The sequence below is a fragment of the Artemia sp. Qi Xiang Cuo genome, chromosome 4, assembly GCF_049724085.1.
Source record: "Artemia sp. Qi Xiang Cuo chromosome 4, ASM4972408v1, whole genome shotgun sequence".
Taxonomy (NCBI): Eukaryota; Metazoa; Arthropoda; class Branchiopoda; order Anostraca; family Artemiidae; genus Artemia; species Artemia sp. Qi Xiang Cuo.
The window spans coordinates 55,231,093-55,245,857 of record NC_142797.1 but is presented as its reverse complement, the minus strand read 5'-3'; the positions used below and the strand labels follow the sequence as shown (position 1 = coordinate 55,245,857).

At 35.4% G+C, this 14,765-nt stretch overlaps 1 protein-coding gene across 1 annotated transcript in view; it reads right to left on the bottom strand.

Moving 5' to 3' along the window:
- Window positions 1-5,460: 5,460 nt before the first annotated feature.
- The window catches only part of Pdcd4 (Programmed cell death 4), a 52,887-nt gene continuing 43,582 nt past the window's right edge, over window positions 5,461-14,765 (bottom strand). The window contains exons 9-10 of the mRNA XM_089088423.1: window positions 11,287-11,426; window positions 5,461-7,422 (exon numbers count right to left, since the gene is read on the bottom strand). Coding sequence (XP_088944549.1) covers window positions 7,368-7,422; window positions 11,287-11,426 — 195 coding nt within the window. The 3' untranslated portion in view covers window positions 5,461-7,367. The remainder of the gene's footprint in view (window positions 7,423-11,286; window positions 11,427-14,765) is intronic.

Here is a 14,765-nt window from a genome sequence, read left to right as displayed (position 1 = left end):
CGACATAGGGGGAGGGGGATGACTGTCCTCCGATCACTTTGAGCCATAAAAAGGACACTAGAACAACTGATTTACGATCAAATGAGACCATTCCGGAGTTTTTACCACAACCCTTTCCATGACAATCTGATAAACCCTTGGGGCATAGCTTACAACCCTTGCACTGAGGGCTGTGGGGGAGGGGTAGAGGTTGTCATCCTCAAAACATAATTTCAGACTTTTCAACTACATTGAACAAAATGGCTATATCAAAATGTTTGATTAGACGTGTTTTGGGAATTAATGGGCATGGGTAGGGCCTTGTTGCCCTCAAATCACTTTTGAATAACAAAAGGGCACTAGCCCTTTCAATTTCCAATCGAATGAGCCTTTTCCGAAGTTTCTACGACAACAAATGGCCATCTCAAAATTTCTATCAGATGCACTTTGGGAAAATACAAGGTGTGGAGGGATATCCACCCTCCGATCCCCCTGAATCTTGAAAAGGGCACTAGAACTTATGATTACCATTTTAATGAGCCCCCTCCGAAGTTTATACGATCATCATTTCGATAAACCTGATATGCCACCAGGGCATAACTTACAACCCTTGTCCTGAGGGTTGTGTGTGTGTGTGTGTGGGGGGGGGGGTGTCATCCTCAAAGAAATAATTTACAGGCCTTTCAATTACGTTGAACAAAATGATAGTCTCAAAATTTTGATTGTATGTGTTTGGGGAAACGGTGGGCGTGGGAGGAGGGGTTAGTTTCCCTCCAGTCACTTTCGACTATTTAAAAGGGCATACCCCTTTCAATTTCCAATTGAATGAGCTCTTTTCGAAGTTTCTACGACAAGAAGTGGCCATGTAAAAATTTTTATCAGATACATCTCGGGAAAATACGAGGTGTGTGTGTGTGTGTGGGGGGGGGGGGTGTCCACCCTCTCATAATACTGAATCTCTGAATTGTGGTAGTTGGATGTTTTTGGGAAAACGGTGGGCTTGGGAGGGGGGTTAGTTGCCCTCCAGTCACTTTTGACTATTCAATAGGGCACTTGACCTTTCAATTTCCAATCGAATAAGCTGCTCTTGAAGTTTCTGCGACAACAAATGGCAATCTAAAAATTTCTATCATATGCATTGCGGGAAATTACGAGGTGTGTGTGTGTGGGGGTATCCACCATCCCATCACTCTGAATCTCACAAAGGGCAGTAAAACTTCTGATTAGCAACCCAATGAGCCCCCTCCGAAGTTTTTACGATCACCCAGTCTATATAAACCTTATATACCCCCAGCGCATAACTTACAACCCTTGCCCTGGGGGTTTTAGGGGGGTCGTCATCCTCAAACACATAATTTCCGGATCTTTCAACTACGTTGAACAAAATGGCCATCTCAAGATTTTGATTGGAGGTGTTTGCGGAAATGGTGGGCACTGAAGGGGGTTAGTTGCCCTCCAATAACTTTAGACTATTCAAAAGGGCACTAGTCTTTCCAATTTCCAATCGAATGAGCCCTTTTCGAAGTTTCCACGACTGCTCCTTCGATACGAAGTGCCCTGGTCTAAAACCAAAAAAATAAATAATACATTTTGCCCACATTGCTCTTTACTTAGGCAGCGCTATTGCACTGCCTATGATATCAGTATTGAAAAAATATCAACATTGATTTACATTAAAATTCATCACCTAAAAAAACTGGTTCGTATTTCGACATAAAAATCCTGTACTTCGTTTATAATAAGCCCAACATTTTGAAATTTGTTTTAATTTCTAGAAAGCTTTAGAGACTCACGAGAAATACCTAATTGGTAAATAAGTACCGTTAAGTACTCGAAAAAATTATTGAAGTATGTACTTAAAGTAATTTTCTCAAATGTGTTCAAGTGTGTATTTAAGTACTTGGAAATGTTTTTAAGTACTACCTCAACACTGGTGCAATCTCGATTTGGACTTTAAATAATTCTTGAACATATAAAACCCTGATTATTTGTCACTTATAGAGATATTTTAGCTTTAATCCTATTGCATTGTAAATCAGTTAAGTATCCTATTTTCTTTAAGTCTTTCTTCTTATTTAACTCTCTGCAATGTAGTCTCGGCAAACAGGGCGCCTGCAAGCCTTGCAAACGGTCGGTGATTTGTGATCAATCTGAGAACATGACAGTCTTAAGTTCACTCGTCTAGGAAGGCAAGTGAAACCTTCGTTCGAAAGGGGAGTCATGTGAATTATTTCACAGAAAGTTTCACGGATTTGCAGTGGCAAATGTGGCCATTCTAAAGGTGCTTCAAATAGAGGGGGGTAACCAGGTCTTGGTAAAGATTCATCAAGAACTCTCCTCAATTTACTGGCTTTTCACCTAAGCGGCTCGTTTCATTACAATAGGCGATGAAGGAATTTATGAAGATCGCGTTCAGTATGGCGTACATGATGCAAAGGGGCCATCTTCGGGTCTTTCGTAAACAGCTGAGAGTGCTGCACATGTGGTCAAATGTGTCCACAGCGTACTTCGTCTGGTTGTTCAGATTCATAAACTGTCCTTGGTGCATCGTCAAAAGAAGCAGGACCAACTTTCTTGGAGTATAACACACCAAGGTTTTTGTTTGTCGAAACAAAAAATTGACAACCCAGCGTCCCTTCCTTTCGTTGCACAAAGGTCTTTGGGTATTTCATTCTTATTTTTGCAGATAGTCGCTACCACAGTCTGCTTGTAGGGGTCTCCAAGCAGTTCATTTGTGAGGAGAACACTGGTAAACCAAAGATCCATGGTTATATCTCTATTGCTACCTGTCAAGGGTCAGCATAGCTCTCGCAAAATAACTCGCTAGCGGTTCCCAATTGGTCAGAGTTCCTTTTCCAGGGTAGGATAGAGCATTTAGGAGTCTCGCTGGCTTTCATTATTTATTCTATTTTTATATTTTAAAATACAGCGTGAATCCGGTTAACTATAAAATCCGATTGTGACGTTTTCCAGAATAAGGCCTTTATTAGAATTTTCACTTCAACTTTAGGATTATAAAGCAAGGTTTTTGGATATTTCACTAATAGAAAGAGTTAGTAGGTGCACTTTGTAATTTATGGAAAAATGAGCACATGATAATATATGTTTTGATCCGATATCAGCAATAAATAAATCAATTTAAGAGCGAAGAGTTAGAAACAAGTCAGCAATAAAGAAATTAGACATTGTATTGAGCAACAGTCGTCACCGAAAGTTCAGCAATTATATCCAAAACCGATCCGAGGAAAATCTGATGCTCCTTCAACAGTCCATTTGCCACCGGTTGCCCTTCTCAGCCCCATATGACATTAGATCAATGCATTAAGAGAACTATTTTAACCACTATGTTCAGAGGGTGAGAAAAGTCACCTCAGAAGGGCGATATGATAGGAACGACACCACTGGAAAAGGCTTTATGAATGCATTTTTACCAAAGACCAAAATAACGCAAATGGCCTTTTTTCCACATGTACATTCGATTTCACTAGAAAACTTGGCATATTGCATCTTGTTCACACCCCAATCTTGCAGTGATTTTCAATATAAGGTTATGAGGGCACAAAGTGAACTATGTCTTCCATAGGAAGGGAGTAGAAATGTCTGAAATCACAGAGTAAATCACTGGGCTCTCCTCTCCTTTCATTACCTATCTTTTTTTTAGCAAAAAGAAAGGCATGTAATACTTCTTTTAAAACAGAATCAGACAAAGGTTTCAAACATATGTAATTGGAGGCACACAACGGGACCAGTGGCCCCTTCAAAACCAGCCCCTCCCCCCCCCCAGATTTTCAGCAGAACGGTAGGCAGCCACTTTTTCACCGAAGAACTTGGAATTCATTGGGTCTATAATAACATTAAAATAGATATTTTCAGAGGTATACATTCTTTCTGTCCTTTGCACGAAAGTGCTCTGATCTTGAGAACACTAACGGAGAAATGCCTTTAGCAAAGAGAATGAGGATTCTCTGATGCTTACGCCACTTCCGAGCATCACCTACCTTCTGTGCGAGAGTGTCTGGATCCACTTAACATTTGGTAGGCATGTAGTCAAGGAAACTTTCTCAAGAAAGACGCTTCAATTTTAAAAGTCGGGGATTCCCCGAGCCATCAAAATTTAAAGTCTGACAGCGTTAGGAACTTAAAGGTCAATGGCCTAACATGTATTGGGAAAAGTCCCAGTGCCTTAGGGTACCAGCTTACTAAATTTCAAGCAAATCCCAGTACTTTGACTTTTCAATCACTTCTCTGCCAAGCTACAATGGAGGTCACTAATTTCAGGTAATCAATCGAAAATTATTCTAAGGCTCAAGTCTTATTCTACAACGCTAGAGTGTCCGTTACATTGGCTTGGCAGCTTCACTCCTCTTATCTTATTACACCAAAGCATGCTGCGAATTTTTATTTAAAAAATTTTATTTAAAACCACAAGGAACAGATGTGTTGTAAATTTGAAAAGTAATATCAGGATAGGAGTACGACGAGCGAAGACATTGAAGCGAGCGGAAGGATGCAATACAAAGTGGCAGGGTCCGAGATTCGCGCTGAGCGAGGACACCATTGTCAAGGGTGCGATTGTGAGGGTCAAAGACCAAAGCAGGCAAATTTAGCGGGAGAAAGTTATATTATCCACAAAACCTGAGGAAAAACGATTATGTCGTAGATAGCACGACTCGGAAAGAGACTATGCACTTAATTTTTCCATTTAATTTGCATATTTAGAAGTCTTGAGTCTAAATAAGAAACAGGGAAAAATACTGTGTCTAATTTATTTAAGGAACAATTTTAAAACACAAACCGAAATCTGAATATTTTGATCAAGTCTTACTAAAAGGCCGCGGGTGCCAAAAAACCCATAATATTTTGGGACTCAATATTAAATATTTTTCTATTCTCTGAAACAATTGAACAATACTATTTAAGTTCAAAAACTCCAAAAATTTTGCGAAAACATAGTTTCAAAACGAGTGCTTTTTTTTACAGATTGGTGTAACTTGTTCAGAATGTCTTAGGGTGGATTTGACCAATAATTAGATTAAAACAAACGATGACAGTGAACTCCCAGCGAAAAATATGCAAAAATAAAGCATATACGTTAAGCATATGCGCTAAGTGTAGAGTTTTAAGTGTTTGTATAACCTAATACACTAGAAATTTCTGAGAACAATACACTAACAGAAAATAGGCATTGTTTATTAAGTAGACTGCTACGGCAGTCATCAATGCAATTTTTTCGGTAATTATCATGTGACGTTTACCAAAAAATTAGTGTGTTTCATTTTAGCATAAGAAATTTTAAACATATTTACCAGAAAATTCTATTAATTTTATAAGGGATCAATTCCTCTACTTGACCATGGTGATTCATTTTTTTAGACAGAACAAAACCAAAAACCAGTGGCACTAATTGGGTGAAGGGGGAGGGGAGGAACAATGCCCCTTAAAGTTATTTAAACACAAACTCTACTCACAAGAAAAATAATTGAATGAACCAATACTTTATTATAGAAATCAGTCAAACTTACAATGATAAGGATAATACCAAATTAATTAATTTGCTAAGAAAAGAAAATCACAGACTTCGATAATGAAAAACATCAAGATTTGTTTACACGTATTCGCTCAATCTCATTTTATTTCGCACTACCGAAATTGGCTAGTCTGGCCGAATCTAAGCTGCCAATTTAAAAAGGTAAGAAATCTAACAAAACTTAAATACAGACAAACCCTGGTGTGTGAACAAAAAGATAATTAGTCAATATATAAAAAACAAAGTACGACCAAATTATCTTTCTACAATAGAAAGATAATACTTCGGCCTTTCTGACGGATGTAGTCTGCATTATTTATTACACGTTTCTCAGAATATCTTTTTTGTAATTGCCGTCACAGTATGGAAATCCATTAATAACCTTTGTAATGGTGCGGAGTAGCGCAAAAATAAAATATATATATTTTGAAAAAAAAAATTAAGTAAAGCTAAGGGCTTTCCTACAACATTGCAATTCATTTCTGATTGGGAAAACGTTGAAGACTAAAACGAGATGTTTTCTTGTGTAAAAAGCCGGATATGTTTTTGCTCTAAACTCTACAGGTGTAATTGAAGCTCAGTCAATAATATTAATCATTAAATTACATTTAAATTACATTAAATCTTTATTTAGAGCCCAAATAACAACATATTTATGCCTCTTCCATACAAATATTAAGCAAAGGGACTAAAGTTGCAGCCCTTCAGGCTTCATTACAATGGCAGGTCCCACCATATACTAGAAAAACAGAATTTAAGCCAGTAGCCTACTGTGCTGTAGACCTTACCTTTTTTTTCAAGAGGGAAAAAATCTAGCTAATTGTGTTTTTTTAATTAGTGAATACAATTATTTTATTGTTAATATATGGTAATTTATTAAAATAATTATCGGGTTTCTAATATTTCATAATACTAATGTGACAATTGAAAAATTTCTTCCTGAAATTTTTTAAAGGTAGACAGACCAAATTACCAGTGTGTGAGCTTAACTTTGCCTACTTGGAAAAGGCTATAAATATGTCATTACACAGTGTCCTAAAGATCTGGACACACAAAGCATTTTTTTTACTAAAATTAAGTATATTCCTTTAATACAGAGTATTTTATATTAGCTTTCGAAACAGGAATTTTTTCTAGTTTAATGCTACTTAACAGCTTAGTCAAGTAAATTGTCTTCGCTGAGTATCCATGTTTTAGAAATTTGAAATAGTTTGAAAGCCAAATTATCATTCGCTGTGCACTAAAACGCTGGAAGAAAACACTAAGTCTGTCGACCCCTTAAAATGACGAACATAATAACTTTTGAAGCATGCATTACATCATTCAAATATTACGACAAAGCAAATTTAACGATTAGATTGGTCGCACGGTAATTATCACTTCGTTAAGGTCATTCAAATTAGGCACAGTAGTGTTGAGTTACTGAAAAATTCCACTTAGACACAATAAGACTGAGGCAACAAAATAGTAAAAACAATCAAAGAAAACTAAACTGGATATTACTTCGAATAATTTGGTAGAAAGCGAGGAAAGCAAACACGATAGAAAAAGAAGATTTAGAATAAACCATAGGAAGAATAAAAATGAGTATCAAGAGAAAGGAAGTGTAATACCCCTTAAGCCTTCTAAAAGCCGGTTGAAGTAGGAACACAAAAGGGCAAAACAAGTGATAACGAGCGGAATATGTAGAGCAGTTAAAAATTCAAAAAATAAAAAGTATAATGATTTTTCTTGTCTTAGCAAATTTTAAAAAGGGTCACGAACAAAAACACAATCATAAAGAGGTAAAAGCCTTCCAAATCGCTAACGACAATGGACTTGGATGTTCGACCTCTCAAATCAGAATCATCACTGCTTTCCGTTACTCAACTCGAATAACTCCTTTGTCACCTTCTGAGACAAAGCGTTTCCGTCCTCTGAAATAGAAGAGGAAATAAATACAAAACGAAAAAGGAGAAAAACAGGTAGAGATATGTTTATGAACTGTCCCATGGAGCAACCCCCTGGTATAGCTTATTTGACACATCTCAGGTTGTTGATGTTCAAGTATTCCCGACTTAAAAACGACAACGAGCCAATCTGACCTGATTCTCTTTAAGGAAAAAAGCCATATGTCAATTTACAAAATCACAAATAGTACAAAAAAGAATACGGCATTGGACTTCACAGTCCCTACCGGCAGTGCTGATCTCCGTTTCTTGGCCGAGCTTACTCTGGCACCGCTGAGCAGTCACGCCATTGACCCCCGTCCGAAACCAAATAATTGGATACAACTATTCAAACTCTCGCCTTCTCAGACAAAGAATCCTAAATCCAGCACACCAGTCCACTCGGTTTAAATTTAATCAAGTTTAATCAAGGATATGACCAGACAATTTTGCGAGGAAGGAGGGGAGGGGGTGACTTCCAAATAGATAAGTATGATGGTAAAACAAAACACTTTATTTCAGTTAATAGGTAGTAGCGTCTTCATTAAAATGACAACCAGTTGGTTCTAAATGGATGTGACAAAAAAAAAAAAAAACAGGGCCAAAACACTGGGTACCGAGATCTCAAAGTGGAGTGATCCTTTTTATCAGGGAAGAAGGGCATTCTCCTCTCGACTCCTAGCCCTCCCTGACGGTGTCCATAGGCATAATCCTTAGAAAATCTGATTTCATTTCAAAATAAAATTTGTAGGAATTCAATTTTTAGGCTTTAAAAAAGAATTTTGATTGAATATTAGCAATCCCAGTCTTGACACCTTACAGATCAAGTCTGTAGGATCAGTAGTTTGTAAAAAAAAAAAAAAAAAAAAAAAAAAAAAAAAAAAATGGAAATCACACTACAATTTTCCAGGAGTCATTTAGAATGCTAGGCAGCGCCTTCATTGTTCAGTATTACAAACAAATAAAACAAATTAGAACCGTCAATGAATCATTAAAATAATACATATTACTAAACTAAAATGCAAACAATTATTGCAAAAGGTGCGTAAAAAAAACTGGGTGTATCAATTCAGGCCCATAAAGAGACAACATTGCACAATTGGTGACAAAATGTAAAAAATAAAAGCCAAGATACACAAAATAAACAAATGGAATCTGTATTTTACCTTATTTTATGATAATATATAAGATAGTAAACAAATATTTAGGCATTGCGGCATTTCAAGCTCAGTAAGATAAGTGCACACAACAATTTTACCACAAAATACGTTATTGTATACAGTCCGATCAAAGTTCAAGAAGAAGGAAAAAAAAGAAGGAGTATCAGGCACCTCCCTCAGGCACAAATAGCAGGAATATAGGCTCAGATGAAACTCAGAATAATAGGACTAGCAAACATTTCTAGACAGAAGATCAAGGAATATAATGCAAAAACAATCAAACGAAATTTTGATAAAAATATATTTTAAAATCCAATAACATTATTAACTAGTTTTCTGAGTTGGTACTTAGCGGTTCCTAAAAAAAAATCAGTTTAAATTCTTTTTTTTAGTCAGAGCAGTTCCTCCTCAACTTTTAACTTTAAAATTTGATAGATGGCTCTCATATTTATATTAATTATGGGAGCAAAGAGTAGAATTTAAGCAGAGTCAATTTCGAAAAAAGCTTATGAGTATAAGACAAGAAAATTCTTCCTTTGTTTATTTTGTTATGTGTGTCAGCGTATTCACTCATTCGACTCATCGTAACTAAAGTAAAATGCTAGAATGCAAGGATAAAAGACCCAAAGAAGTAATAGCTTGTTAAGGGCTACATACACACACAAAAAAAAGGGAAAAAAACAGCACACAGACACAAATACACACAGACAAATGCCTACGATTACATGCGCCAAAAAATGAAGGAATTAGGAAGAAAATAGTTTCAGTCAGAGGCCAAAACAATTTAATAAGAAAAACATATTTAAAATATAACAGTTCCGGGGCGGGGATAAATTCAAGTTAAAGCGAAGTTTTGGGTTAAAGTGAGTCTAACTATGACAATATATATATATATATATATATATATATCATATATATATATATATATATATATATATATATATATATATATATATATATATATATATATATATATATATATATATATATATATATATATATATATATATGTTGTTGCGATAGTCAATGTTTCGGGTTCTACTTAGTTCACACTGACCCATCTTCTATGTCCCAGGCTTCAGCCAGAACTATCGGACAAACATTGGTTTTCAGCTCCTTTTAAATGCGGACCCTTTCAAAGTTTTAGGAATGGCCATGATATGCTTTATTACAGACCGCTGCTTTTACCGGTGGCATTTGGGTTACTACTACTAACGACTCACTGCAGCACCAAGCCACCTAAGGCCGAAACAGCTGTCCACGCTACTCCTGTATCACAATCTATTCAAAGCTTCTCTCTTTAAAACCTCTCAAGAAGTTCCCATTTCCTTTAAATCGTTTCTTACGACCTCTTCCCTCTCCAATCAGGGAGAACATAATTTTTATTTGGCTCTAGAAGATATGATTGGCCGAAAGGGATGATCTTTATCAATCTATAACTATTCATCCGGCATTTGGGTTAGTACAAGTACACTTGTCTGAAGCCCGCCTATACGGCCACAAAGACGTAAAGATAAGATAAAATGGTTGCTAGAATAAAAAAACAAAAAACAAGTAATTTCCTGACACTCATTAGTTTCTAACTCCGTGTTCTATTCAGGATATCTTTAAACACACACCAAATCAGCCAAACATTTATTCAGTATTATTCAGCCTGGCCAATGCATGGAATTTAAAATACAGTGACCCCTAAACTTATTTTCCAAACAATGGGTCATTGTGACAAAGATTAAACACATTTACAGAAAAGGAATAAATTCGACACTGATTACCATTAGACTACAAATGAGTCAAAGGGGGATGATGATTAATGTGACCGATAGTGTTGAATTCAAACTGCTTTTCTCAAAGGCAACATATTTGATGCTTATCCACGAGAAAAATATGCATTCCTATAGAATAAAGGAAAGAAAAAAAAGGAGAAACATCACAGCATCAAACGCGAAAAAGCTATTTTCCTTGTTGCTCAAGATTGTAATTCTCGCAAATGGGATTTTCGGCTATGGTAATTTCAATGGTTTAGTTTTCATTTCCACCTGACACCATTTTGTGGGGCTATTTTCAAAATTCACGCTAATTTGTTTTTGCAACCAAATTTTATCTTTAAATTAATCAGAATAAAAGTTACAATTCCTGAATCAGGTTCAGTGACGATTCTTGAGGGTTTTTTTTTGACTTGACAGTTTTTTTTTTGAAACGCGGGTTTAATTTTCGATTACTATGGGCTAGAATTTATACTATACTAGGTTGCCCTACGAGATCATGCGGTCAAAATATTTGGAGAGGAGCCTCAGCCATGGCAGGATCCATATTATACATGCCCTCCAAAGAAAGTAAAGAGTAAACAGTAGTGGTAGATTACCAAATTAGTTCAAAGCAATATTAAATGTGGTTACCAAATCATTTAATTTTTAATATGTACCTTTTTCAACTCTTGTTCTTATTACTTTTTCATATTTTTATATGAAACGCATCATATTTAGATTTTCATTTTTTTTTATGCATTTTAGGCGAAAAAAATTTTTCTTTTTCGTTACGTACGGTTCCAATGATTTACCCCCCCCCCTCCCCATATCAGCATTGAAAAAAAAGAAACGTGTCCATAGACCCACCAAGGATTTTCCAGAAGCGTCTTTCAGGGGTGAATTTTGGGCGTCTTGAAAAATTTTGGGGAGGTGGTAAAGTAGCTTACCGAACAGGTATCTTCCCAAGTAATTCCTCTTGAACAACTCCAGCTTTCTTGCACTTCTGACCAAAATGCTCAAGTAAATGAGTAACATTGGGGATATCAATTATAATATCATCAATTTCATCAAGAACGCGTTGGAAACCCTATAAGAGAAAAGTGCTAACGACCCTGCTAATTCAAATAATTTTGGCTGTGGAAAAACTTACGCGTACTCATTTTATTTATTTAGCCCAAAATTTAGTTAAAGCACTTTAAGATCTAATACACCATTTAATTCTCGCCTCTATATCAGTTTTCACTCTATCCAAGCAAATATGCTTACGGAATCTTTGTTCTAAACGTTTCAGTTGTCTTCAAAGCTAGGCTTGGTTTTTCCTACGTTGTGGAGATTTCCTGATTTGGTAGCCTACCTATAAAAAGCTAGCCTAAAAATGCCTTTCTAAGACTTGTTTAGACAAGGTGAGAACCTAGCCTAGACGACATTTTGATTCTGAAGATTCAATTTAAGTTGGACACCATAGAGGCTACCTCGTTGCAAGCCATGTTCAACAACAAGCACCAGGATGAGATGAACTGAAGCCTTAATGAGACTTTTTGTAAACAGGATCCTATTTTCAGTTATCAATTCAGCAAGATGAAAGCATCATTCTTGCTGAACTGAAATGTCTTACTGAACTCTACTGAATTACAGTAAGCCTCAACAAGCTTTTAAAAATAAGGACGAAGACCACATTGCCTTTCCATTATACAAATAACAAAAGGTAAAGCAACTAGGAATCATTTAAGACAATGAAATTTATACTAAATGAATATTTTGGCTTTATATGTAAGAGCCGTCATCAGCAAAAGAAATAGATAAAAATAAAAATAGACTTACTATAAAATACCTGATAATTAAAAATAAAACCAAAAATTAAAATAGTCTTAACATCATTATTTGAAGTAAGTTCAGCCAAGACTGAATTCTGTCGCTGTCAACTTAAAGCCAACAAGCCTACTTAATATGTCAAGATTTATCCTTTTACATTCCAAAAAAAAGGGAAAATGTAAGACTAATTTAACCACTTTTACATTTCAAAATTCGACACTTAAATACAAGACGGCTATAACAGGAGTGACCAGAATAAAAGGTGGTTTGACCCCCCCCCCCAACGAATTTTTGCCTGATTAGTAAGAACGTAAAAAAATGCATATAAACACGTTTTTTATGCATTGTTTTAAAGTTTTATCAAGATTTATCCAAACTAACCTGGGCCTGCTTAAATGCATATTGGATTTGGGCTCAAATTTATTCTTGAAAACGAAAAATGATAAATGATTTTCTATTTTTTAATGAAGCCGCCAGACACTACACTGTTAGTGGCACTAGTGGTTTTCATTCCTCATGTTTGAATGATACATCGCTGAAGGTCCAACTCTTATTAGTTTTCAATTCTTTGTGCGAATGCATAGCAAATAACAAAATTATCCAGTGAATTTTTCAGCCATAAAAACTTGATGAATACTAAGTTAGCTGCACATAGACAATATGCGCTGGACCTGGAGAAGCGATGGAATAATGATTTATTTGTCAGGTATAAAAAATTTGTTATTGAAGTCTTTATTGTACTCACAAATTTCATTGCATTACTTAGATCTTGATAATCTGCTCATGAATGCTTGGAATAACAGAAAGAAATTACGTCCAAATATAAAAATGTGATAAAATGATAAACCGAAGATTTAATTGCCCTTCTGACAAAAGAGAAAAAATATATCAATAAAAAAGGAAATTAGTTCCTAAAACAATGTCGCGGTATGTTCATAGCCCTGTTTACTGCGAATCAGGAAGACGTCCACACTGAACTAGGTTTATCGCAGGCTAATAAGTAAATAAGTAAGAAAGTAAGTTTATTTATAACCCGCAATATAAAATAAATGCGGAGTAAAAAAAACAAAACAAAATAATATTATCCATAATGAAATAATAAGAAAACAAAACATAAATAACATAACAATGTTTATAAATCTTTAATCTGGACAAAAATAAGGAGGGGGTCACTGGCATATATCTTCCTTGAAACCTCAGGTCCTTAGCGATGTTGTCAAACAGCACTAGAGGGTCGATAAGTCCAAAATGAGAAATAATCTTGTGATTTCTGTACCACCTTGGTAAATATAGCAGGAATTTACATTATTTACAGTAAGCTGTAGACTTTTAAAGTTAGGGAAGGGGGCAGTAGACAAGCTTGTTTGTAGTGATTTTTGTTCGTTTTAAGCATGATTTGCATATTCAATTTAAGCTTTACTCGATTTATCATTTATTTATTCAGTTATGTTTGCTTTGTTTACTGCGGATCGGGAAGATGTCCACACTTAACTAGGCTTATCTCAAGGACGTGCTAACATTCGGAAAAAGTAAAACTTTTTGATCGAAAACCACAGTCAAAGGCACCCAATAATTGTTGTGTAATTACTTAATTTGAAATTGTCCTATATCAGAGGAAAAATGTTTTTGTCACCCTGTAAAATTCTATTCAGGACTTTGAATGAACACTCAAACAGAGAGAAAAAGTAAATAAAGCATAAATCAGACATTTAGCTTAAGCAGATTGGCAGAAAATTGCTTAGATTTACTTAGATAGGTAAGATATATTCCAAACAAAAATCATTCAATAAATTAAATTACTAATCTCCAAAAAGGTTTCACGGCCTGTAAAAGAAGAGGATGATTAAACCAGATTTTTAAACATTTATAATTTTGAAAATTAAACTTAATTATTTAAAGAAATACAATTTGAAATATGTATTCATAAAAAAGAAAGAGGGAGGGAGAGAGAGAGAGAGCGAGAGAGAGAGAGAGAGAGAGAGAGAGAGAGAGAGAGAGAGAGAGAGAGAGAGAGAGAGAGAGAGAGAGAGAGAGAGAGCGAGAGAGAGAGAGAGAGAGAGAGATTTCACTCGAGTATAACAAACCTACAACTTAAATCAGGCGATGAACGACTCCACAGTCCTGGCAAAAAAAAAGAACAATTTATATACACACACATATACATCTAAACACCGCCCCTGTATAAACAACTCAAAATGAATCAAATCAAAATCAATAAATACGCCAAAAAAACAAGAAAATATAATAATCAAAATATATCCAATTTATAAGAAAGAAAAAAACAATGTGATAAATAAATAAAAAATTATTTTTGACGATTTATTGATTACAAATAACCTTTAAAAAATCGGCCACCATACGCTTGAAAGTGCGTCTGGTGTTTTATACAACGTGGCTCGTTATATTGATAATGAACAGGATTTCGATTTGATTTTTGGGGATCGATAAACGACTCTTGAAGTCTTCCCTGTCTATGGAAGACAACAAAAGCATGCTAAACTGCTTAGCACGTTCCATGAAAACACACGAGCATAAATGGCAATAAAGTGCAAAAACATGTAACATGCTCAGTGGATGGTTTCCAGCAGAGTCTGATCTGAAAGTGGCTGCTTCA